Genomic DNA, 24,998 nt, shown 5'->3' with positions numbered 1-24,998 from the left:
CTTTCCGCCAACTCATACAATGGGGGCAGCAGGTGATGGCCAAAACAACTATTTCCCAGAAAGCCGTGGGGCCATGGAAGACTGGATCGAGTTCTTGGCCCCTGGCTTTGCCTGGCCTAGCCCCAGTTGCAGCAGGCATTTAGGGAGTGAACCAGTAGATTCAAGATATCTCTTTCCCTTTCAAATAAATAAAAAATAAATATTTTTAAACTTTTTAAATGTAACCACCTTTCTAAATTACAGTAAATCAAAGACTCTGTCCAAGAGTCATCATCTCTGCAAAAGGAACTTGATAATACAGTGAAATACATCATAAAACCAACATGAGTGACTCGAGCTAGGAAGCAGGAAATATAACCATTGAGTTCTGAGAAATGGCTCTCCTCAGCTGACCATCTTCAAGGACGGAAAATTATCAGGAATAAATATCTGGTCAAGGTGAAATCACACTTAGAATTTGGGCTGAATCAATTCATTTGTATTTCGTTCCTTCTGATTAGCACTGCCAAGTCGTACCCATCCCACTACACGTACTTAGCAGCTCTGAAAGGGATTTTTACTCTTAGCACATGAAGTAATCCTTTTTTTTTTTTTTTTTTAAGATTTATCTATTTATTTGAAAGAGCCACACAGAGAGAGAAGGGGAGAGAAGGGCAGAGAAGGGGAGAGGGAAGGAGGGAGGGAGGGAGGGAAGGGGAGAGAGAGAAAGAGAGAGGTCCTCCATCCGTTGGTTCTCTCCCCAACCAGCCGCAACGGCCGGAGCTGCACCAATCTGAAGCCAGGAGCCAGGAGCTTCCACTGGATCTCCCATGTGGATGCAGGGCCCAAGGACCCAGGCCACCCTACACCGCTTTCCCAGGCCACAGCAGAGAACTGGATGGGAAGTGGAGCAGCTGGGACACAAACTGGCACCCATTTGGGATGCCAGCACCGCAGGTGGCGGCCTCATCTGCTACACCACATTGCCGGCCCCCACATGAAGTAATTCTAACCTTAACTTGAAATAAACCCATAAAATTAAAAATCATTTTTAAAACTTTGGGTAAACAAAATCCATAGAAAACATTACTATTTAAGGAATAAACAAGCATATCAGAGGAAAAGAAAAAATAAATGATTAACATTACCACAATGAATGTCAACAGAGATGTTCTCAACCCCTCTTTTCACTGTTCTTGGTCGCCCCTGCTCAGTGGGTGTCGACCCCCATTCATCTGACCCTGCAACTGGCTGGTAATGTACCATGAGCTACAACAGAAAAGATCAGAGCAATGAAGGCATTCTGCATCAGTCATCTCTCTACAGAGACATTTCTGAAGAGTAGGAATATGTCTTCCAGAACACAGTCAAACCATAAGGGCAGTTTCAATACGCAATTCCTACCGTTTCAAATGAAAACTCTGAACATACATTAGATTAACAGGTCTTTCAACAACGCCCTACACAGAGAAGACACGTGCACATAACATGCTGGTGATTTTCTTCATCTGCAGTGGCATAATTTTCCCAGTGAAAATTCTATCGTACATGCAGGTGGAGTAAGTAATGGTAGCAGCTACAAGCTTTACGTTTCGTAATTGTGAATTCAGTATCAAACTTGCCAAAGGTTATCCTACGGGGAGCCCATGGGGAAAGCAGCCAATTAAGTTCCATCAGCGCACTTACCCTTTGAGCCCAACATCAGAGAAATGCTTTACTTCACTTTACCTTTGGATTGTGTAATATAATAATTTCTCTGTTGGGAGACTCCAGTTTCTTTTTCCACTCATCTAGAGTTACAGCAAGCATGTAAGTTTCCTTAAAAGAAACGCAGTTCATCAGATTTACCTAATAGCTTTTCTATTTTAAAATGTATGTATTCACAAGAATACTATTAAATTCTTAAGTTTCAAAAAGAACATCACTCTCCATCCAATTTATCAAATTTTAAAATTCCTTTAAAATTACAAGATAACAGCACAGGCCAATGGAAAAAAATCACTTGTAATTCCATCATTTAAATGAATAACTATTCACACTTTTAGATATTTCTGTCAATTTTAATATTCTAGTCTAATTTAAGTAAAACAAAGTTTGATTTTCAGAGTAAGAAAAATAAAAGTAAAAAAAAAAATCAATCCTGAGGTCCACAGTCTAGATATTAACAATAATTGCCATTTTTAATTTCCTTTAGGAAAAACATATTATTTACATTAAAAGGGGCTGGCATTGTAGCATGCAGGTATCCCCTATCTGAGTGCTGATTTGGGTCCAACTGCTCCAGCTTCCTGCTAATGCACTTGGGAAGGCAGCAGAAGACAGTCCAAGAGCTACCCATCAGCCCCTGCTACCCAGGATGGAGTTCCTGGCTCCTGCTTTTGGCCCGAACCAGACTTGGCTATTTGGCCATTTGCAGGCAAATCAGCTGACAGAAGATCCCTCCTTCTTTGTCACTTTATCTTTCAAATAAGTACATCTTTTTTTAAAAGGCATAATATAGTCTGCATTCTATTTCTTTTTTTTTTTAAAGATTTTATTTATTTATTTGAGAAGCAGAGTTAACCGACAGTGAGAGGGAGAGACATAAAGGTCTTCCATCTGCTGGTCCACTCCCCAAATGGCCACAATGGCTGGAGCTGAGCCAATCCGAAACCAGGAGCCAGGAACTTTCTCCGGGTCTCCCACATGAGTGCAACGACCCAAGCACTTGGGCCATCTTCCACTGCCCTCCCAAGCCACTGCAGAGAGCTGAATGAGAAGAGGAGCAAGAACTGGTACCAGATCAACCCACTGTACCACAGCACAGGCCACTGTGTTTTAAAATCTGAAAACAGAGGCCAGTGCTGTGGCACAGTGGGTAAAGCCGCCGCCTGCAGTGCCAGCATCCCATATGGGCTCCAGTTTGAGTCCAGGCTGCTCCACTTCTGATCCAGCTCTCTGCTATGGCCTGGGAAAGCAGTGCAAAATGACTCAAATCCTTGGGCTCCTGTACCCACATGGGAGACCAGGAAGAAGCTCCTGGCTCCTGGCTTCAGATTGGCCCAGCTCTGGACGTTGCAGCCATCTGGGGAGTGGATCAGCAGATGGAAGACCTCTCTCTCTCTCTCTCTCTCTCTGCCTCTCTGTAACTCTGCCTTTCAAATAAATAAATTTTTTTTTAAATCTGATAATTTGAAAAAAGAAACACTATAAGATGTGATACAGACAGAACCAAACTCTTCTGGGAAATTTCATAAAGTCAGTCACAAGAACTTGAGTAACAGAAGGAAAAAAAATAAAGAAATGATGGGAAAAAAAAAAGGAGGGTTAAAGGAATACCTCTAAAACTTGGCTGAAGCTCTCCGAGTAGGGAACATATTTGTTATCTTTGTCTCCCTTGTAAAACCAGGTACACCTCCTCACTTCCGATGCCAGTTCATCCCAGTAAACAGCATACCGCATCCTCTCCCCCAGATGAACGTCGTATCTGCCCCCGTCCGTGGGGACGACTCTCCCATTACAATCCTTTCCTACCAAGCAGCAGAAAGGGGAGAAGTACGTATTTCAAAATAAATCTCCAAAGCACAAGTCTGGGTCCTACCTCAAAACAACTCTGTGAAACATATTTACTCGGCTAAACAGCAAACAAAATGGAATTTAACTCCTACTTTTTTTCCCTAACTACAAACCATCAAAACCTGTTGATTTTAATGAAACATGAAAAAAAAAATACCTAGTTTTATTCTTTTTCTGAGGAAAGATAGCAGTTCCCCTTTAAAAGAAAAAAGAACTGTATATAAGATGATTTTTCTCAACTTTTTGCTTGATGGTTCAAAGTTAGATGTTTCATAAAAGAAATGAACAGAGTTCATTATTCTGCAATGGGCCATCCACCACACAGTCTCTCTCTTTATAAGCAAAAACTGACACGTAAGTTAGAACATAAAAAACAGTGGATAGATTATACAGAAATTACAATATGTACTGTTTTCACTGGGTGCATAATGCAAACTTCCATTTAAAATGCTGAAAGAAATTACTGGAAAGTCCACAATGAGTTTGTGATTGCACTCACTACAGAGCCGGTACACTCCAGCCATCCCACTCGCCTTACCAGAGCCGTACGCCTCCTCCAGCTGCTGTGAATCCTCGGAGGTAAAGGGAATCCACGTCTCTTTAGAATCGACGATCTTACAGTAGAACCAATGTGGAGAAACCGGCTCGTACAAGCCGCCTGCAGCATCCATGTCGATGAGCTCAAAGGAACTACACGAGTTCGGGGATGGAGATGGATCTGACTGGGACCACTGCTCCTGGTGTGGTTCCACCGCTGACATCTCGCTCTCTAAAAGACAAGATTTAAAAAAAACAGCTACTGGAAAAACGAATCTTGTGTTTCACGGTGCAACTGTTCACACATACACACACAAAACTGAGCATTTCTGCCAATACATAAGTAAACCTAAGGGGCTGCCTGATTTAAACTACAAGGAACATAAATTCCCAGTTGGATGGGGAGGGTTTAAACAGAATGCTTCCGTTGCATCTACCATTTCTGCGCTAAGCTCCTAAGAGTAAATCATAAAGCACACTCGGGAGTCACGAGAAACCCACTGTCGAGTTCAAATTCGACTGACATATGTAACCCTAGGGCCAAGGGCCTGACACTGGTGCCACGTCCACCAACCCCCGGGGCTGCGGGCTCCGGGTCGGCCAGCGCTGCGCATTGACCGCACTACCGCATTCTACCACCCGAAGCACAGAGCCTCTCACTCTGATCCCCGACCCGTGCTTAATTAGGATGTGGCACAAACCCCGAGGCCACTGTGCGCAGGCGCGCACGCCCAGGGCGCAAAGGAACCCGGTGACCTCAAAAGCCTCCCGCCGTCTGCGGCGCCCCCAGCCTAGGACGCGCCCCCTGCAGCAGCCCGGCCCGGCAGACCCCAGCCCCAGAGGGCCCAAGGTCACTCGGAGCGCGCGCTCCAGGCTCCCGGCCCCATCCTCCTCGCGACCACCCGGGCGGGCGCCGCCTCCCCACGCCCACGCCCACGCCTCCCCGTCCCGGTTCGGGGTCGGCCTCGCCCCGCCGGCACCCGGCACCACAGCGGCTGGGGCCGCCGCCGACCACAGCACTGCCCGGTGCCTTCGGCTGCAGCCGACGCAAAGGCGCTCCGGCGCTTCCCGGGAATTCGGGTCACCCGCGCCGCGCCGCGCCGGTACCCCCCAGCCCTCCCACCACCACGCGCCCGCCTCCCCAGCTCCGCAACGCCCCCCACCCGCCCACGGTCCCGGCGGCTCCCGGCGCGCTGCGGCGCACTCACCTGGCAGCCCCGCCGCCTCTCACGCTCTCCGACCCTCGCTGAGGCGGGCACGACATGGCCCCGCCGCCAGTCCCACGGGCTCGGACGGGGCGGGGCGGGGCGGGGCCTGCGGTGCCGCCGGGCTCGCGCGCTCCGCGGGGGCCCCGCCACCCTCCCCGCCGGGAGCAGCGGGCCAGGCCGGCGCGAAGACAGGTGAGGCGGCTCCCGGGCGCCGGGCGCGGAAACGAAGGGCGGGGCTGCGCGGCTGCAGGGGCCCGGCGGGAAGTGTCGCGAGAAGCGGAGGTTGTCGCGCGAGACGTGGCTCCTCCTGCGGGCAGGAAGCCAGGGGCGCGCGAGCGGGGCGGGGCGGGGCGCGGCGCGTGCCCTCGCGGCGACTTTGAAGAGGGAGAAGTGGGCGATGCTGCCCGGAGCCCTTAAGCCGGGGGCCCGGCCTCCGTGACCCAGGCAGCCCCCGGAGCCGCGGCGGAGCCCCGGGCGGGAGCGGGGTTGGAGGGCGGTGGGGCGCGGGCGCCGGCGCCGGCGAGTGACGAGGACGATCTGTGAGGCTCTGCCCCGCGCCCCCGCGTGTGCGTGTGCCGCGAGAACGTGGGGCGGAGAACCTGACAGGACTAAAGGCTGCAAGACAAGTCGGGAGGCGAAGACAGGAAATCTTTAAAGGAGTTTCCCAGTCCACGGGCCCTCTGGGTCCTAAAGACCTTTCCCGTGTCGAGGTGGACTGCAGGGCAGAAGGTTCAGGACGCGTTTCCTCGGTTTAGCTCCACAGAAGCAGAGAAAGCAAGTGTCTGCAACGCGTTCGCCTCACACGCAGGTCCACCGATGTCCTTAGCCCTGCTCCCGCTATACCTTTTGGGCAGGCGCGAGCCAGGCCTGCGTCCCGTCCTCCAGAAGTAGAGGAGCCGAGCTGCTCGCATTTACTGAGGCCTTAGCATGCGCTAGGTCCCGTCCTGAGGGTGGTCCCACGAGGAGGCACAGAAGGACTCAGCCGGCCGGGCCAGCAGGAAGCCGTGGCGCCGGTCAGGGACGCAGCCTGCAGCCGAGCTAACGCCGGCACCGCGAGGCAGGGAGAGGTAACGTGTTAGCGGCTCTACCTCCGCGGCCAGCTGCAGCCCCCCTACCCGCTGTTCTCAAGTGGTTTCCCGCCTAATTATCGAATACCCTGAAGCATTCCATTTATGTCGGTTAATATTGATCACTATTGACTGTAACAGAAATTAAACAGTAGCCGGTTTAAAATGAATAACTTATGGAAAATAACTTGACCAAAAAAAATTTATTTTTAATTTTTATTTATTTGAGAAGCAGAGTTAGATAGAGGGAGAGACAAAGAAGCTGGGCCAATCCGAAGCCAGGAGGCAGGAGCTTCTTCCAGATCTCCCATGTGGGTCATCTTCCATTGCTTTCCCAGGCCGTTAGCAGAGAGCTAGATCGGAAGTGGAGAGCCAGGACAGAACCAGGGCCCATATGGGATACCGGCACTGCAGGTGGAGGCTTAGCCTACTATGCCACAGCACCGGCCTCCAAATAATTTTTAAAAATCAGAAGCCTGAACTTCCCTTTTTGTAAACTGCCTTCATGTGTGGATTAATAGAAAACTACTGGATTCTCATATTTGCTTCTGGGTTTGCCAGTTTTTCTTTACTACAATAAAATACTTCATGCAGGCGAACTTATGAGGGGAAAGATGCTTGGGCTCGCAGTCCAAGACTGGATGGAGCCCACTGGTTCTCCCTCGGCTGGTTCTCCCTCGGGCGGTGGTCTTTTTGCTGACAGAGGCCTGCGATGGCACAAGGCATCACGCAGCAGGACACAGGCATCGTGTACAACTGTCTGAAGCCACCGGATTCAGCCACGGGGGCCCCTCCCCAACAACTTGATCCTATCTAATCTTCCTAAACACCATAATTGGATTAAATTTTCACCCTCTTAGAAGCATTAAGACTTTGGGGTTTGAACCACTGTATGTGTTTAGGGGCTGAATTACATTCAAGCTGCAGCTGCGTTCAACCTGTTGCATCTTTATTATGGCTGAAATGTATGAAGACAATCCAGCCTCACTCACGCATGTGGCTGCAGAAGCAGTGAGTATCTTAATAGTATTTTTAGATAATTGTGTACTTCTTTTGCATTACACTCAAAATTCTTCTTTTGCATTACACTCAAAATTCCACAAACGGCAGTTGAAAGGGTATCAATGAAGTTTTCATATTCTGATACAATTAGGGTCCACTCATCTGTCTTGCACTTGGAATGGATCTTCCACCCATGTAAAATGTATGACACCATGTGTGTTCATTTGGAAAAAGACCAGTTCACTGAGCTATGCAGATCTTCCAAATGTTAGCATATTTCAACATGCAATTTTTCAAAAAATTTATCTCATCAAAAACATCTGAGGCCGGCGCCGCGGCTCACTAGGCTAATCCTCCGCCTAGCGGCGCCGGCACACCAGGTTCTAGTCCCGGTTGGGGCGCCGGATTCTGTCCCGGTTGCCCCTCTTCCAGGCCAGCTCTCTGCTGTGTCCAGGGAGTGCAGTGGAGGATGGCCCAGGTGCTTGGGCCCTGCACCCCATGGGAGACCAGGAAAAGCACCTGGCTTCTGGCTCCTGCCATCGGATCAGCGCGGTGCGCCGGCTGCAGCGGCGGCCATTGGAGGGTGAACCAACAGCAAAGGAAGACCTTTCTCTCTGTCTCTCCCTCTCACTGTCCACTCTGCTTGTCAAAAAAAAAAAAAAAACAAAAAACAAAAAAAACACATCTGAAGTATTGGTAAGCTGTAAAGTGTCACAGTAGCAGATACACGTTTTTCTCAAATTCTACTTCTGGGGCAAGCATTTGGCACAGCGATGAAAACACACTCAGGACACCTGTATCCTGTGTCAGTTTAAGTCCTGGCTCTGCTTCTGGCTCCAGCTTTCTGCTAACATGCACCCTGGGAAACAGCACGTGCTGGCATATGTACTCGAGTCCCTGCCACGCGGGAGGGCAACTTGGACTGAGTTCCAGGCTCTGGGCTTCAGCCTGACCCAGGCCTGCTGTTGCAGGCATTTGGGGAGTAAGCCAGCATATAGAAAGTCTGTCTCTATGTTTCTCTCTGCCTTCAAATTAAAAAAAAAAAAAAATTTCTTCCTAAGGATCAAATTTTATCAGTAGCAAAAAATATTTTTTTCAGATGTTTTCCTTGAAGTGACCAGCTCACTTTGTTTTCAAAAAAACTTCTGCCAGAGATTGGCATTGTGGCAGAGCAGATTAAGCTGTAGCTGGGAAGCTGGTTTCCCATATGGGCACCACTGGGCCTCTCCACTTCTGATCTAGCTCCTGCTAATGCGCCTGGGAAAGCAGCAGCAGATGGCCCAAGTGCTGAGGCTCCCGCTGCCCACGTGGGAGACCTGGGTGGAGCTCCTGGCTCTTGGCTTCAGCCTGGCCCAACGCTGGCAGTTGTGGCCATTTGGGGACTGAACCAGCAGATGGAAGATCTCTCTTTTCAATTAAATAAATAAATCTTTAAACAAAGTGATAAAATGTGAAATAACCTTTTTCTCATTCAATTTTCTAGTACAAAAAGCAGCAAACTTTCCTTTGTAAAAGGCCAGATAAATATTTTAGGTTCTGTGGGTTATAAGGTCTCTGTTGCAACACTGAAGCATTTAACCAATACAGTGGGTTTTTAAAAAGTTCAAAGATATGGGGCCGGCGCTGTGGCGCAGTGGTTTAACACATCCCATATGGGCGCCGGTTCTAGTCCTGGCTGCTCTACTTCCCATCCAGCTCTATGGCCTGGGAAAGCAGTAGAAGATGGCCCAAGTCCTTGGGCCCCTGCACCCATGTGAGAGACCCAGAAGAAGCTCCTGGCTCCTAACTTCGGATTGGCACAGCTCCGGCCATTGCGGCCATCTGAGGCGTGAACCAGCGGGTGGAAGACCTCTCTCTGTCTCTACCTCTCTCTGTAACTCTGTCTTTCAAATAAATAAAATAAATCTTTAAAAAAAAAAAAAGTTCAAAGATAAAGCTTATTATGAAGACACTATGCATGGTGCATGGAGCTAAAAATGTTTTCAGGGTCTTTTGGGGGGGGGCATTAATTTTATTTTTTTTTTATTTTTATTTTAGTTTTATTAGTTTGAAAGAAAGAGGGCAAGAGAAACACCTTTTTTCCATCAGTAGTTCATTCCCCAAATACATGCAAACAGCCAGGAGCCTGCAAAAGCCCCATCCTTTAAAAAAAAAAAAAAAGATAAAATGGACTTCATCAAAATTAAGAGCTTTCTGTGAAAGACTGGTAAGGCCAGCGCCGAGGCTCACTATGCTAATCCTCCGCCTGGCGGCGCCGGCACACCAGGTTTTAGTCCCGGTCGGTCGGGGCGCCGGATTCTGTCCCGGTTGCCCCTCTTCCAGGCCAGCTCTCTGCTGTGGCCAGGGAGTGCAGTGGAGGATGGCCCAAGTCCTTGGGCCCTGCACCCCATGGGAGACCAGGATAAGTACCTGGCTCCTGTCATCGGATCAGCGTGGTGCGCCGGCCGCAGCGGCCATTGGAGGGTGAACCAATGGCAAAGGAAGACCTTTCTTTCTGTCCCTCTCTCTCACTGTCCACTCTGCCTGTCAAAAAAAAAAAAGAGAGAGACTGGTAAGAGGATAAAGACAAATTGCATACTAGGATAAAATATTTGCAAAATACCTATCTGAAAAAGGACTATTATCTAGAAATTGTGAAGAACTCTTAAAACCCAGTGGTGAGAAGATTAAAAAAAATAGAGGCCAGATCTTGGCAGTGTTTTATTTTTAAGATTTATTTGGAAGAGTTAGAGATCTTCCATCTGTTGATTCACTCCCCAAATGGCCACAATGGCCAGGGCCGGGCCAGGTTGAATCCAGGAGACAGGAGCTTCCTTCCAGGTCTCCCACATGGATAGCAGGGGCCTCAGCACTTGGGCCATCCTCTGATGCTTTTCTCAGGCCGTTAGCAGGGAGCTTGATTGCAAGCGGGGTAGCCGGGACATGAACCAGCACCTGTGTGGGATGCCAGCGTTGCAGAGGGCGGCATCACCCACCATGCCACATGATGGCCCCAGATCTTGGCTTCTAATATTGTTCTTCAGCAAGAAGAACCAGGGCTCCATAAAGAAACAGCTGATTTGAGAACTGGAATAAGAAATATGCAAGAGCTTGGAGCATCTTGCAGTGCCAGAAAGTAAGGAAGGGTTTTAGAGGGAGGTTTTCTTTTTTAAAAAATAAAATAAAAAGGCCACACAATAATGGCAGTATACTCCACACCCAAGGACACAACCAACCACAGATCAAAAATATTTCAGGGATGCCATGAAGGCTAATATTCAAGATGTCACTTAAGACACCTGCATCCCACATCAGAATACAGTGGGTTCAGTTCCTGCTCTGACTCCTGATTCCACCTTCCTGCTAATGCAGACCCTGGGAGGCAGCAGGGATGGCTGAAGAAACTGGGTTCCTGCCACCCATATGGGAGACCTGGATGGAATTCCTGATACCTGGCTTCAGTCCCAGCCAGGGGCTGTTGCGGGCATTTGGGGAAGGAACTGGTGGCTAGGAGTTGTGTATCTCTGCCTCTCAAATAATTACAATAAATTTTTAAATTATCTCCACCTCCACTGAACATGTAACATGGATAACTTAGTGGGCTTATGGTGCAAACACTGGGGCTCAGCGGGTTAGGCCACAGCCTGCAACACTGACATCTTATACTGGAGGGTCGGTTGGTGTCCCAGCGGCTCTACTTCTGATCCAGCTCCTGGGAAAACAGTGGAAGATGGCCCAAGTACTTGGGTCCCTGCCACCACATGGGAGACGCAGATGAAACTCCTGGCTACAGCTTGGCACAGCCTCTGCCAATGTGGCCATTTCGGGGAGTGAACCAGTGAATGGAAGATAATTCTCACAGTGTGTGTATGTATGTGCTTCCTCTCTCTGAAACTCTGCCTTTCAAGTAAATAAATAACATTAAGAAGAAAAACAAGACCGGCACTGTGGTATAGCAAGTTAAGCCGCTGCCTAGAATGCCAGTTTATGTCCCGGCTACTCCACCTCTGATCCAGCTCACTAGTAATGCACCTGGGAAAACAGCAGAATATGGCCCAGGTACTTGGTCCCTGCCACCTACCTGGGAGACCTGGATGAAGCTCCTGGCTCCTGGCTTCTACCTGGTCTAGCCCTGGTGGTTGCAGCCATTTGGGGAGTTAACCAGCAGGTAGAAGATCTTTCTCCTTCTCCTCCTCTCTGTAACTCTGCCTTTCAAATAAACAAATAAATTAAAAAAAAAAAAAAAACCTTAGTTGGTACATGTACCCACCCCTTTTTGAATATCCATAATCCCTCCCAAAATTTCCCTAAAACTTACTGAACATGTGTAGCTTCCCTAGTAGCAAGCCCGTCAAGTTTTATAGAACTTCTGAATCCTGGCTGTTCAGGGAAACTTGGTTTTGGACCACTAGACTACCTTGCTCCAGGCTTGGCACAATCCAGTGAATTCCTTTCTGCTTATAGCTCAAACCACTGTTTTTCATGTTTTCTTTGTCATACACACTGGACAAGAACCCTTGGGTATTTGATCCTGTACAAAGACACGATGACTGAATGTAATGTGGTGTCCTGAAAATAAATAAATAAAGGACTATTAAAAACTAAGGAAATCTGAATAAAATATGTACTTAGTAAGAATGAATCAGTTTTGGCTCATTAATTATGACAAATGTTTGGCATTGATTTAAGGTGTCAATAATAGAGGAAACTGGGTGAGAGATAAATAGGAACTCCGTAACATCACAAGTGTCAATCTATTCCAAGAATGAAAGTTTATTAAAATAAATCCAGTTAGAAAACAGATGCTTCACCAAACAGAAAATACAGATGGCAAATATGGACATGAAAAGATAAATCTGACGTCATGGACTGTTAGAACCACCATGAGGAGTCACTAACACTCCTAGCAGAGTGGCTGAAATACAAAATCGTGCTGGCATTCATGACTGGAAAGCACACAGAGAAAACTCGTACGGAGCTAGGAGAAAGGTAAAGTAGCACAGGCAGACTGGGCAGACAGACACGCAACTACCCTATGACCCATTACTGTACTCCTAGGCAGTGCCTAACAAGAAATGAAGACACCAAAACCCTACACATGAATCTTCATAGCAGCTGTATTCGTCACAGTCCCAAACTGAAAGCAACTGGACACACCTCAAGGAGAGTGATCAGGATGTGATACATCCACACCAAAAGTGACTTCGATTTAGCAATCAGGACTAATTACTGATAGAAGAAACAACTTGGGTAAATCTCAAGAGGATGTACTGAGGAGGAAAGAAGCCAGTCTCTTGAGGCTACAGGCACTACTAATTTAACATCCCTGAAATGACAGATTGCTAGTTGCCAGGGTAAGTTTACTAAGTTTACTATGGGGGCAAGCGCCGTGGCTCACTTGGCTAATCCTCCACCTGCGGCGCCAGCACCCGGGTTCTAGTCCCAGTTGCTCCTCTTCCAGTCCAGTTCTCTGCTGTGGCCCGGGAGGGCAGTGGAGGATGGTCCAGGTACTTGGGCCCCTGTACCCACATGGGATACCGGAGGAAGCACCTGGCTCCTGGCTTTGGATCAGTGCAGCGCCAGCCATTAGAGGAGTAAACCTACGGAAGGAAGACCTTTCTCTCTGTCTCTCTCTCTCTGTCTATAACTCTAACTCTGCCTGTCCAAAAAAAAAAAAAAAAAAAAGAAAAAAAAATTTACTATGGGGAAACAGACGAAGCATGCAGCTGTAAAGGATCCAGGAGAGGGACACTGCAGGTTAAGCCGCCGCCTGCTATGCTCGCATCCTATAGGAGCCCCGGCTCTAGTCTCAGCTGCTCCATTTCCAATCCAGCTCTCAGCTGTGGCATGAGAAAGCAGCAGATGGCCCAAGTCCTTGGGCCCCTGCACCCACGTGGGAGACCCGGAAGAAGCTCCTGGCTTTGGCCTGGCCCAGTTGCGGCCATTTGGGGAGTAAACCAGCAGATGGAAGACCTGTCTCTCCCTTTAAACCTTTAAAAAAAGAAAAAAAGATGCAGGAAAGACAACTGTGATTTGGGAATTGTTCCTGTCTTGACTGCATCAATGTCAGTACCCAGGTTATGACTTCAGTGAAGTTTGCAGCATGTGAGCACTGGGGAAAACTGGGACAGGATACACGAATCCTGTGTCTCTTTCCCTCTTTTTGTTTTATTTAAAAGGCAGAGTTAGAGAGAGGGAGACACAGACAGTGGAGAGAGAGATCTTCCATTCACTGGTTCATTTCCCAAATGACTGAAACAGTCAGGGTTGGGCCAGGCCAAAGCCAAGAGCCAGGAACTCGGCCCAGGTCTCCCATGCAGGTGGCTGGGACTTAAAATACTTGGGTCTTAACCCACTGCACCACAACACTGGCCCCTGTGTCTGTTTCTAATGAAACTTCAATTAAAGAATACAGTACAGTTAAATATGAATTTCACATAAGCAGCAAATTATCTTTTAGTACAGACTATTTTATTTTTTTTAAAGATTTATTTATTTATTTGAAAGTCAGAGTTACACGGAGAGAGGAGAGGCAGAGAGAGAGAGAGGTCTTCCATCCGATGGTTCACTCCCCAGATGGCTGCAACGGCCTGAGCTGCGCTGATCCGAAGCCAGGAGCCAGGAGCTTCTTCCAGGTCTCCCACATGGGTGCAGGGACCCAAGGACTTGGGCCATCTTCTACTGCTTTCCCAGGCCACAGCAGAGAGCTGGAGTGGAAGAGGAGCAGCCGGGACTAGAACCGGCGCCCTTATAGGATGCTGGCGCTTCAGGTCAGGGCATTAACCCGCTGCACCACAGTGCCGGCCCCTAGTACAGACTATTTTAAACATTGCCATGAGTCATATCAATATTAAAAATTATTTGCTTACCTGTAATTCAAGAACTGAGAATTTTATTCAGCAATATTACCCTTGGCTTTAGCCTGTAAGATGCAGCATATATTGCAAAATAAAAGGACATTTAAGGGTGGCCGAGAGAAAAATGTGCCGATACTAAATACTGTTAGCAATTGGCACATACTTTGCCTCACTACAAATGTGCCCACTATTCTAACGACAAAAGCCACCATGGACTCTAAAACCAACCTGTTTTCATATAGAATGAAAAGTACCCAGAGTCTCCCCTCCTTGACTTCAGAGTTCAAATATCCATCCCCATCCAAGAAAGCGTATGAGAAAAATAATGAAAAAGAATAGAGAGGGAACATTTTTAAAAAAGAGTTATTTATTTGAAAGGCAGAATTACAGAAGGAAATTTCAGAAAGATCTTCCATCTTCTGGCTCACTCCCTAAATGGCCACAACAGCCAGAGCTGGGCCAGGCCAAAATCAAGAGCCAGGAAATTCATCTGGTCTCCCATGCGGGTGGCTGGGCCTTGAGTCACCATCCGCTGCCTTCCCGGCACATTAGCAGGAAGATGAATGGGACTCAAACCAGCCTTCCCATATGAGGTGCAGGCATCCCAAGTAGCAGCTTCATCCTCTGCACCACAATGCCCACGTGGAAAGCATTCTCTAGGAATGATTTTGGGCCTCCAGTGTAATAACATCATACTGTAAAAAGCACAACCAAGAACTAGCAGGTATCTAAGAACATCTAACAGAGTAAACATGGAGGCTAAAAAAGGGAGAAGGAATTTTGAAGGAAATCTAACATCGTTAAGAAATTATCATCAATATCTTCAGAGATATAAGATGCTATACTAAAAATGAGAATACAAAAAAGGAGACAAAAAATATCCTTAGAAATTAAAAATATGAAAAAATACGATAAAAAAAACTGTAAAATCCAACAAAGAGTTGAAAGTTAAAGTTGTATGAATGTCCTGAAAAGTACAGAAGAAAGACAAAATATGAGGTAGGGGAGAAACATAAGAAAATTAAAAACAGTCTATGAGGGCTGGCATGTGGTACAGCAGGTTAAAGCCCTGGCCTGCAGCACCGGCATCCCATATAGACACCTGTTCAAGTCCTGGCTGCTCCACTTCCATTCCAGCTCCCTGCTAATGTGCCTGGGAAAGCAGCAGAAGATGGCCCTGCACCCATGTGGGAGACCCAGAAGCAGCTCCTGGCTCCTGGCTTCGGATTGGCCCAACTTTGGCCACTGCAGCCCTTTGGGGAGTAAACCAGAAGAAGGAAGGCCTCTCTCTCTCTCTCTCTCTCCACCTCTCTCTGTAACTCTTTCAAATAAATAAAATAAATCTTAAAAAAAAAAAAAAAGAACCAATCTATGACATCTACAGTCAAAACAGCAGTAACTCTAGAAAGTAAAAGAGAATACTGGAGAGGGGAGGGGAAACCAACAAACAAGTGAGACAATTTCAGAGTTTCTGAGTTTCCAGAATAAAATGTGCCTAGCACAATGGGTGAAAATGACCCACAAAACAGAGAAAGAAAAAATGAATAATCCTAGTAGGTCCCAGAAACAAAAATCGGGTTTTATGCAAAGGGTCATGAATCAGAAGCCTATGTGTCTCAAAAGCAATTCTGGAAACTACGAGACAGTAGAACAATACCTTCAAAAGCCCAGCTATTCCCATACCTCTTTACGCATAAAGTGTATAAATCCAACAAGCATTTCCTAGAATTCTAGACCCAACCAAGATGGTCAACTCAGTGGCAGGGTAAAACATGGGATCAACCTAAATGTCCATCAACTGAAGAGTGGATAAAGAAATTATGGGATGTATACTCTGGAATACTAAACAGTGGTTTAAAAAAATGAAACCCAGTCATTTGCAACAAAATGGAAATCTGGAAAACATACTTAGTGCAATAAGCCAGTCCTGAAGAGACAAATGCCATATGTTCTCCCTTATCTGTGATAACTAACAGAGCACCTAAAAGGAAATCTGTAGAAGTGAAATTGACACTTTGAGAAGCAATGACTTGAACAGCCCTTGTCTTGACTGTCGAGGAACAGTTTTTTCTTTTTTTCTTTTTTCTTAATGAAAAATGAGACTGGGAATGGGAGAGAGAGGAGGAGATGAGGTGGGAGTAAGGGTGGGAGGGCGGGTATGATGGGAAGAATCACTATTTTCCTAAAGTTGTACTTATGAAATTTGTAGTCATTAAATAAATGATTTCTTTGGGGAAAAAGAAAACAAAAAGTTCTTTTCTATGTACCCTTGTATAGAGAATATGTTCTATTAAAATGAGAAAAGCTAACTAAGAGAAAGGCTAGGACACAGAAAACAGGAAACCAACAGAAGGGGGAAAGGAACTCCATCCCCAAGATGACAGTCATACCAGCCCTCCCGTCAGGGGGCTCCAGTGTAGTCAGTCGTCAGAGGTGAAACGTGATAAAGTGTATAAAGTCTGAGCATCTGAAGGGAGGATTGAGACAACTGATGGAAGCTTTGAGGTGAAATCAGTCACAAATACAAAGGCAAACAAAGTAAATAAGACTGATTAATTCCAGGGAAAATAAGGAGTCATTAGGAAAGAGAAAGTAATCCCTTTACTACAGGGCTGAGGTCTGGTTAACATTTACACAGTCATAATAATGTACAATGAAATCACCCACGTAACTATATTGAGAAGCTGACAGGGTAAGGCTGTGATGTGTGAATGATAGGCACAGAGGGATAAATCTGAATTCTTGTCTATAATAGGAAATCTCTCTGCCATGGCCTGGGAAAGCAATGGAGGATGGCCCAAGTCACTGGGCCCCTGCACCCCCATGGGAATGCCAGAAGAATCACCTGGCCCCTGGCTTCAGATCGGCTCAGCTCTGGTCTGTGTGACCATCTGGGGACTCAACCAGTGGATGGAAAACCACCCCCCCCCCCTCTACTTCTCCCTGTAACTCTGTCTTTCAAATAAATAAAATAAATAAGGGAGGGAGGGAGAGGCAGAGAGACAAAGAGAAAGCTCCCAGCCAGATTTACTACCCAAAAGCTCAGACTACAGCTGGGCCAGGCCACAGTCAAGGAGACAGGGACACAATCCAGGTCTCCTGTATGAACGGCAGGATCCAAATTTCCCATGGTCTGCATTGGCAGGAAACGAGTCAGGAGCTGGAGCCAGGAACTGAACCCTGAAACTCCATTGTGGGACAAGGTTTAACTGATCTAAACATCTGTTCACTTTGCCTACCTTTAACAGTATTATTTACATTAACCAACTAGGGATATGTTTCCAAAGCCCTACAATTTTAAGTGTATAAAATAATTCTGCACCAACAGGCAGATAAGCACAACCCATGCTCTAAATACTTGATTAGGGCCTACTTGTTTAAATATTTATATTGGCATTTATATTTGGAACAATAATGGTTTATTATAAAGAAAACACAGTTGTATTTATCATGCCAGTTCTGGGTAACTTTATTCAAGATATTGACAAAAATGATCCCCAAAGTAATATAAATTTCGACACAGTTAAAAAGTCCAGATGTGAAACTTCAAGAAAATTTGAATTCAGTCCAAGGTCAATATTCCATCAAAAGTTGAACCAATTCTACAAATCATAAATACCACTTTTCTTAAGTTCATTATATTTTCTGATAAAGTTACCAACTTAATTTTCTCTTCTTTATAACGGCATTTGGAATCATTTTAACATGGTTTATATATATATATATATTTAAGTTCTAAATTTTCAGTTAACCTGAATTATCTTATGACTAAAAATATAAATCCAAAAGCAACAATTCTTCCCTTACAGAAGAATGTGGGAGGAACGAGAGAGATAGAAAACATCACCATTAGAACACCACGGTAGTAACTGCCACAAGCAGAGGATCTGCCAATGGACAGGAAAAGAATGGGCGGAAGTGTAAGCAGAAACAGACATTTGCATAGTCTCAAAGTATCTCCAGCAACTACTCAGTAAGTACAAAGGAAAATATGTAAGTTTACAGTAGAGACTCCCAGCAGACACCATCATAGCACAGTGATTCAGACTAGCAACACCAGAAGTACACTAGGACATTGAGTTTCCCCTGTAATAACACTGTCAGAATGCTGGGCGCTGCAGAGACAAGACAAGTAAATCCAAGGATGGGTCCTGGAACGGAAGAAGACGTTAGTGAAAAGACTAATAAAATTGCTACTTTTATACTCTCTACTTTAGTTAATGCTATTGTATCAAGGCTAATTTCTTAATTCTGACAAATGCTTCATGGTTATATAGGATGTCAACGTAAGGGAAAGGTGGGGGACGGATATACAGGAACTCAATTATTTTTACAACTCTTCTTTCAGTCTAAAATTACCTCAAAGATTTTAAAAACAACTGTTAAAAATATACACACATATATGTGTATATGTACATAACATGTACATATATAAAAAAAATCAAGACTTAGGGAAACTGGCATCTTGGGCACTCAGTAAGTTAAACAATAGTGTTGGCTTCTGAATTAATCATTGTATTAACTTAGCTTTAAGGTCCTATCCATTCAAAATGTATAGTCTCATGTATAATTTTCTCATTTCCATAAAAAAGACTTCTTAAAAACATTTCAAAATAAAAATCCTAGAATAAAATTTTCAACATATTATCTTGCAAGATCACTCATCTCAATCATAAGACTCAGCCAATATTTTTACTACATTGCTTCTCAATGTTGTTATTAGTTTGGTTTGATTCATGAGTAGAGGAGATGAATGACAGTATAATTTAACAGGCCTGGCAGTCTGGGGGAAAAAAATTTATCAGTTGGCTATCTTAAGAAACAGCTGTTTTTTGCAAACACATAAGGGCATAGCATCCACCTCAGAAGTAAAAATGTACTTACCTAAGCCTCTGCTACACAACCGCACACTGCTACACAAGCAAAGCCAGCTAAGACACTGCCAATGTTCCTTTCCTAAATTTGGCTCTGAAATGACTGTTAAAAAGGAGGTAATAACATCCTTTTTTGAAGCAGGCAATTCTATGCAATTTACTCTAGACAGCACATCTATCTCTAAAAGAAAAAAATAAATTTCCACTCTACCTATGGCTCATTCCCTGAGTATGAATCCCCCTTAACTCTCATTATTTTTAAGTATAAACTGAGCTGAAATCTACTTATAGGGATCTTGATGTTGAAACTAATATTTCAGATGGAGAATAGTTACTGCTAAATAATTATATTTATTACTCTTTGCAGTCAGTATTTCTACTCATTGTGGCATTTAATTTTCCATCTGTATCTATCATAATATTTTCTATGGAAGCAGCAACAGTGAAAAGATAATTAACACTTTGTAAAAAGAAAAAACAAAGTAATTTTAAAGTGAATCTTTATCCAAATACAATAAAAAAGCAAAAGAGAAAAATTTCCACATTTTCATTTTTATATCAATGCCATTTCCAAATTTACTTTGCACTCCCCTTCTATGTAACATAGAAGTAGTAAAACTCTAATCTAACGATCTATACAAAAAGGGAGACAAACAATTTACCTCAGGAACTTACTACACATTGCAATATATTCACGTGGTGAAAAGAGATAAATTCATTCAGAACTGCCATACTCTCTGGCTGTTATATAGTCTCTTGAATAATTATATTAAACATATTACTACAAAATGTACCAAGAAGTAGAGAATAATACTATATTTGTGAACTGCAAACAACAAAGGTCCACGAAGGCTACAGTCTAAGCGGTAATTTACACATAAGTGTATGTTGAAAGCAGTCACAATGTACAAAAATGTGACAAGTAATCCAGATGTTTAAAAAAGCAGCCTGTGTGTCTCAGTATTATCCCCAGTTTCCCGGAGCAGGTTTGTGGGAAGCCTGGTGCACAGAGTGAATTCTCCCTCCTGGTGGTAAGCAGCAGCTTGCCGACATCCGCTAAGTTTCCCATTACATTCATTCCTCGGAAAGTGGAAAACAACACATAACTAAATATTCTTCCACTCCTTTGCCAATTTTTCAAGTTTTAAATCCAAGGAAAAGTTGGAGCGTATTGCTTCTTATCATCAACAGGCATTTCAAAAAGAGGGGACTGAATAACCAAAACCAAGAGTTCTTTGGTCAAGTTAGCAACAGGCTTCCGTTTGTTCTAAATTCTTTTCATAATCCTTTTTTTTCCAGTTTTTCCAGTATGGCCTGGATCTTACAAACAGCCTCTTTCCTGGCCTGCCGGATAGAGTCCTGGCCCCCAGTTTCAACTGAATCCAGTTCCAAAAGTTCCTTGGTTAGCATTTCCTCTAGAAGCCAGTACGCTTTGTCTGTCTTTTTTCCTACGAACTCTTCTACTTCTTGCTCAAGATACTGGACTTTCTCCAGCACATGTATGATTTTTTTAATACTTGGAGGAGTACTTTCATCTGAAGATAAAGACTCTTCAGGAAGATTATGACTTTGATCTTGATTGCTGAGATGTTCATGGGTGGCACTGCCATAGAGCTGAGGCTCAGCACTATACTGGACTTGAGAATCCAAAAGTTCTGAATTATCATTGTTCACTGTTCCCGAGGATTCGTACTGATGACGAACACTGCAAGGAAAGCTGTGCCGGTTCATGCCTTGATCGGATTGGCTATAGGGGTAGGAGGACTCCTTGGAGTGAGAGAGCAAAAAGGGGAAAAGAGCTGTTTTAATTGGAAACCATCAACATTAGATTTGTTAGCCCGTATCTTTCACCTGTCCAGGAAGGTACAAGACAAGATTCCCCGCCAATAAAACTGGACCTCCCTCCTTAATCATTTGAAAAGAACACAGTTCTAAGAGGATAAAAGGGAGTGGACAGTCAAGGAGAAGGTAGAGAAGTCCCAAGTTTCATGGCTGGAACCCCCCTCTGGCAGGTCATCATCACAAACTCCTCACAGTCTCTCCAGGGACTCGAGAAACCAGAATCACAAAACTTTTCCCCTAAGAAGTTAAAACCTAAGACAGACCTTGAAAAGGAATGCAGGCATAAGCAGACAAAGTTCAAGTCTATGATTTAATATAAAATTATAGAAGCTAATACTATAGATATCTCATGTTGTTTTTTGTCTTCTTTCTATAGCTTATTTAAGGAAGTAAAAATATAATCATCTTTGTATTTAACATTCAAACAGTATTATAACAAACAAAATGAATATTTTTCTTTTTTAATTAAAGGATGTGAACCTAAACCTTCTTTCAAAAATATACTCTTGTAGAAAGAAAGGAAGAGAACGAAGAGAGGAGAGGAGAGGAGAGGAAAGGAGAGGTGAGGAGAGGAGAGGAGAGAGGAAAAGCTATAGGTAGTAGACACCAGATTTTTGCAGTTACTCCCCATTTAACAGACCGATGCAGAAAGGTCCCATGTTGTACTCTATTAAGTACCCAGACTTCACAGGAACAGCCTTTAGATGTCCTACCTTGGGCTGCTGGGGCGGAGGCGAAGGAGGTGGCTGAGGAGAGCCACTGCTAGGCCATGGTGAAGCATTTTCGGTCACATAGAGATTCCCAGGTGGTGCTGTGGGCACAGCCGAAGGCCAGGGGTAACGGGCACCCATTCCATAAGCCCCAGAAGAGGCCCAGGCATCCTCTTGCGGTCGTACACTTGGTACAGACTGTGGAACACTACGATTACCATCCCCATATGGATAATGGGGCAGAGTCATTCCAGGGTTCTAGATTGAGAGGAAGAAATATGCTGGTCATTGCTAAAAAAAAAAAAATTGAAGAAGTAATGAAAATATTCTAGTACAGGCAGATTCTGAGATGCTAGTAACTAATTAATCAGTTGCAATAATTTCTCCAAGCCTACAAAATCTTGTTTCCAGGGGGCAGCCACTGTGGTGCAGCTGGGATGCCCACACCCACATCCCATACTTCAGAGCACCTGGGTGGAGTCCTGGCTACTCTGCACTTCCAATCCAACTTCCTGCTAATGCATTTGGGAAGCAGCTGATGACACTGAAATGCCTGAGTTTCTGCCACCCTCGTGGATGACCCGGATGGAGTTCCTGGCTCGTGGCGTTGGCCTGGGTTAGCCCTGACTGCTGCAGGCAATTAGGGAGTAAACCAGTAGGTGGAAAATCTCTCTGTGTCAATCTTTCAATAAAAAATTAAATCTTAAAAAAAAAAAAACAAAAAACACTTTGGTTCCATGGGCAAGTGTTTGGATGTCTGGTCTGGCGATTAGGATGCTCACATCCCCTGTCAGATGCCTGGGTTTGAGTTCTAGCTCCACTCTGTGATTCCAGCTTCCTACTATCCGCAACCTGGGAGGCAGCAGGTGATAGCTCACGTAATTGGGTGCATGCCACCCCCTGGAAGGTCTGGACTGGGATTCTCAGCTCCCAGCTTCTAGCTGTTACAGGCACGGGAGGTAAACCAGCACATGCGAGCTCTCTTAAATTTAAAACAAACAAAAAATGTTTAAAAAAAAATTTGGTTCCAAAGCTTTTAGGGGCAGGTTTGCTAACAATCAAAGTCACAAAAATTAAAGCCTAAAATTCAATTGATGAAGCACAGACACTGTAAACAAATGGCCACATATACTATAAGAAAGTATCAATAAGGATGTATCAGAAGTAAACAGAAGAGGTAGGTGCTGTGGCATAGTGGCTTAAGCCTCTGCCTATGGTGCCAGCATCCCATATGGATGCCGGTTCAAGTCCCAGCTGCTCCACTTCTGATCCAGCTCCCTGCTAATGGCCTGGGAGAGCAGCATCAGATGGCCCAAGTGCCTGGGCCCCTGCACCCACATGGGAGACCTAGAAGAAGCTCCTGGCTCCTGGCTTTGGATCAGCCCAGCTCCAGCTATCGCAGCCAACTGGGAAGTGAACCAGCAGATGGAAGACCTTTCTCCCCCTCTCACTGTAACTCTGCCTCCCAAATAAATAAATAAATCTAAAATAAATAAATAAATACACGTGACATTTAGAATAATGTTTTATATAGGCCTAACAGAGCTAAGACACAGAAATTTTCAAGTAGTAACTCTCTAAATATTGCGTTCAGTATTAAAAAGTGTGTGATTATGGCATCTTTAAGGTGCCTTCAGCCAAAGTCCATGGACCACAACAGTTACAAGTACAAAAGGCATCAACAAAAAAGTAGCACCTGTCTTCCTGGTCCCAGTCACTGCTGGCAAATCTCTGAACATCCCAAGTGTGTTCTGAAATCTTCAATCTAGCATAAGCAGTCACCCTTCCACAGTTTGCAATCCAAGAGGCACAGACAGAGCAGAGCTTTTCCCCAACCGACAACTGCTTACCTGAGAAGCAGGATACCCTGGAACCTGCCCTCGCAGAGGGGGCACTTCAGTCTGAGAGTCCTGTTGGGGATACACCCAACGAGAGACCGGGGTTGGGCTATTGCCGGGTGAACGGTAAGTGCCGGGAACCTCTGTGGAATAATTGGCCTGGGTATATCCAGGGGTGTAATACGCCCCAGAGTATGAGGCAGTACTTGCCCCAGCGCCAGGTGGGTACGGTGGACCGTATGCTCCATTTGTGTAAGAATTCAAACTCTGAAAAAAGCAAAGTTGAGAGAAAAAAGATGAATGGGTAGATGAACTGAAACGCCCTGTCTTAAGGCCCAACCTTAAAAACTTTGGGAAGAAACGAGATCAGTGATGAATGAAAAATATGAAATACCTGAGCAACTTTTGAAGCGTTCTCTATCATTTATTATGATTAATGCCATAAATGAAACTTGGGCTCTAAGTGCAGAGTCTGTGTAGTGACCAGGGGAGAGCACATGATGATGAGAGGAAATGATGAAGCTATGGCCTTAGAGCAGTGTTCTTCAAACGTCTCCTTAAGTGCCCCTAACAATGACACCTAATAGCAGGGATGAACTTAAACCCACACACTAGGGGGAGGATTCCTGAAAACCTAGGAAAATGACTTTTAGAGAAAGGGAGTACCACAATTTAATAGAAAAAGGGGGCCGGGCAGTATTTTGGTATAGCAGGTAAAGCTACCACCTGTGATGCTGGCACTCCAACTTTGAACACTAGTTCAAGTTCTAGCTGCTCCACTTCCAATCCAGCTCCCTGGTAGTGTGCCTGGGAAAGCAGATGGCCAAAATCCTTGGGCCTCGGCACCCACATGGGAGACCCAGAAGAAGCTCCTGGCTCCTGGCTTCGGCCTGGCCCAGTCCCAGCCATTGTGGCCATTTATGGAGAGAACCAGCAGATGGAAGATAGATAGATAGATATCTCTCCCTTTCAAATAAACAAATAATAATAATAAAAAAAAGAGCCAGACATAGCTCTGCCATAGGTTTTATATTTTACCACTCTTAGGAGCCAGCATCATGGCATAATGGGTAAAACCACAGCTTGTGACACTAGCATCCCACATAAGCACCAGTTCATGTCCTGGCAGCTCCACTTCCAATCCAGTTATCTGATAATAGCCTGGGGAAAGCAGTGAAAGATGGCCCAAGTGTTTGGGCCCCTGCTACCCAAATGGGAGACCCAGATGAAGCTCCTGACTCCTGGCTTCAGCCTGGCCCAGCCCCAGTCATTGCAGTCATCTGGGAAATGTACCAGCAGGTGCAAGATCTCTGTCTTTCGCTGTCTCTCCTGCCCTCACTGTAACTCCGACTTTCAAATAAATAAATAAATTTTTTAAAAACGTATGTATCCACTCTTAGCTTCAGTTTCTCCATCAGAATAACAAATATTACAAACATTTCAGAGGATTAATATAAGAAATAAACAATATGACGTAGAAGGCTACCATCCTGGGGTGGGCATTATGGTACAGCAGGTTAAGCCTCCACTTACAACACCAGGATCCCACA

At 45.1% G+C, this 24,998-nt stretch overlaps 2 protein-coding genes and 1 long non-coding RNA gene across 5 annotated transcripts in view; 1 reads left to right on the top strand and 2 right to left on the bottom strand.

The window, feature by feature from the left end:
- The window catches only part of DDHD2 (DDHD domain containing 2), a 29,161-nt gene extending 23,660 nt beyond the window's left edge, over nucleotides 1–5,501 (bottom strand). For both annotated transcript variants that reach the window (XR_011386369.2, XM_002720782.6), the window contains exons 1-5: nucleotides 5,280–5,501; nucleotides 4,073–4,303; nucleotides 3,298–3,488; nucleotides 1,708–1,797; nucleotides 1,128–1,248 (exon numbers count right to left, since the gene is read on the bottom strand). Coding sequence is in view for 1 of the 2 variants with exons in the window: in XM_002720782.6 (XP_002720828.1) it covers nucleotides 1,128–1,248; nucleotides 1,708–1,797; nucleotides 3,298–3,488; nucleotides 4,073–4,295 (625 nt within the window). In the remaining variant the exon portion in view is untranslated. The remainder of the gene's footprint in view (nucleotides 1–1,127; nucleotides 1,249–1,707; nucleotides 1,798–3,297; nucleotides 3,489–4,072; nucleotides 4,304–5,279) is intronic.
- Nucleotides 5,367–9,270, top strand: LOC149127889 (uncharacterized). Its single transcript, XR_016229102.1, has 3 exons — nucleotides 5,367–5,471; nucleotides 7,249–7,357; nucleotides 9,044–9,270. It is a non-coding gene; the product is annotated as an uncharacterized LOC149127889 (long non-coding RNA).
- Nucleotides 9,271–17,628: 8,358 nt separating this feature from the next.
- Nucleotides 17,629–24,998, bottom strand: part of BAG4 (BAG cochaperone 4) — a 38,242-nt gene continuing 30,872 nt past the window's right edge. Inside the window, exons 3-5 of one of the 2 annotated variants that reach the window (XR_016229101.1) lie at nucleotides 23,461–23,715; nucleotides 21,614–21,901; nucleotides 17,629–20,825 (exon numbers count right to left, since the gene is read on the bottom strand). Coding sequence is in view for 1 of the 2 variants with exons in the window: in XM_002720783.6 (XP_002720829.1) it covers nucleotides 20,337–20,825; nucleotides 21,614–21,868; nucleotides 23,461–23,715 (999 nt within the window). In the remaining variant the exon portion in view is untranslated. The remainder of the gene's footprint in view (nucleotides 20,826–21,613; nucleotides 21,902–23,460; nucleotides 23,716–24,998) is intronic. The other variant, XM_002720783.6, reaches the window with a different exon arrangement.

Source organism: Oryctolagus cuniculus, chromosome 2 (genome assembly GCF_051225735.1).
Source record: "Oryctolagus cuniculus isolate XC-2025 breed Fujian yellow rabbit chromosome 2, ASM5122573v1, whole genome shotgun sequence".
Classification (NCBI taxonomy): domain Eukaryota; kingdom Metazoa; phylum Chordata; class Mammalia; order Lagomorpha; family Leporidae; genus Oryctolagus; species Oryctolagus cuniculus.
Note: the sequence above shows the minus strand (reverse complement) of the source record. Positions and strands in the feature narration are given on the sequence as shown.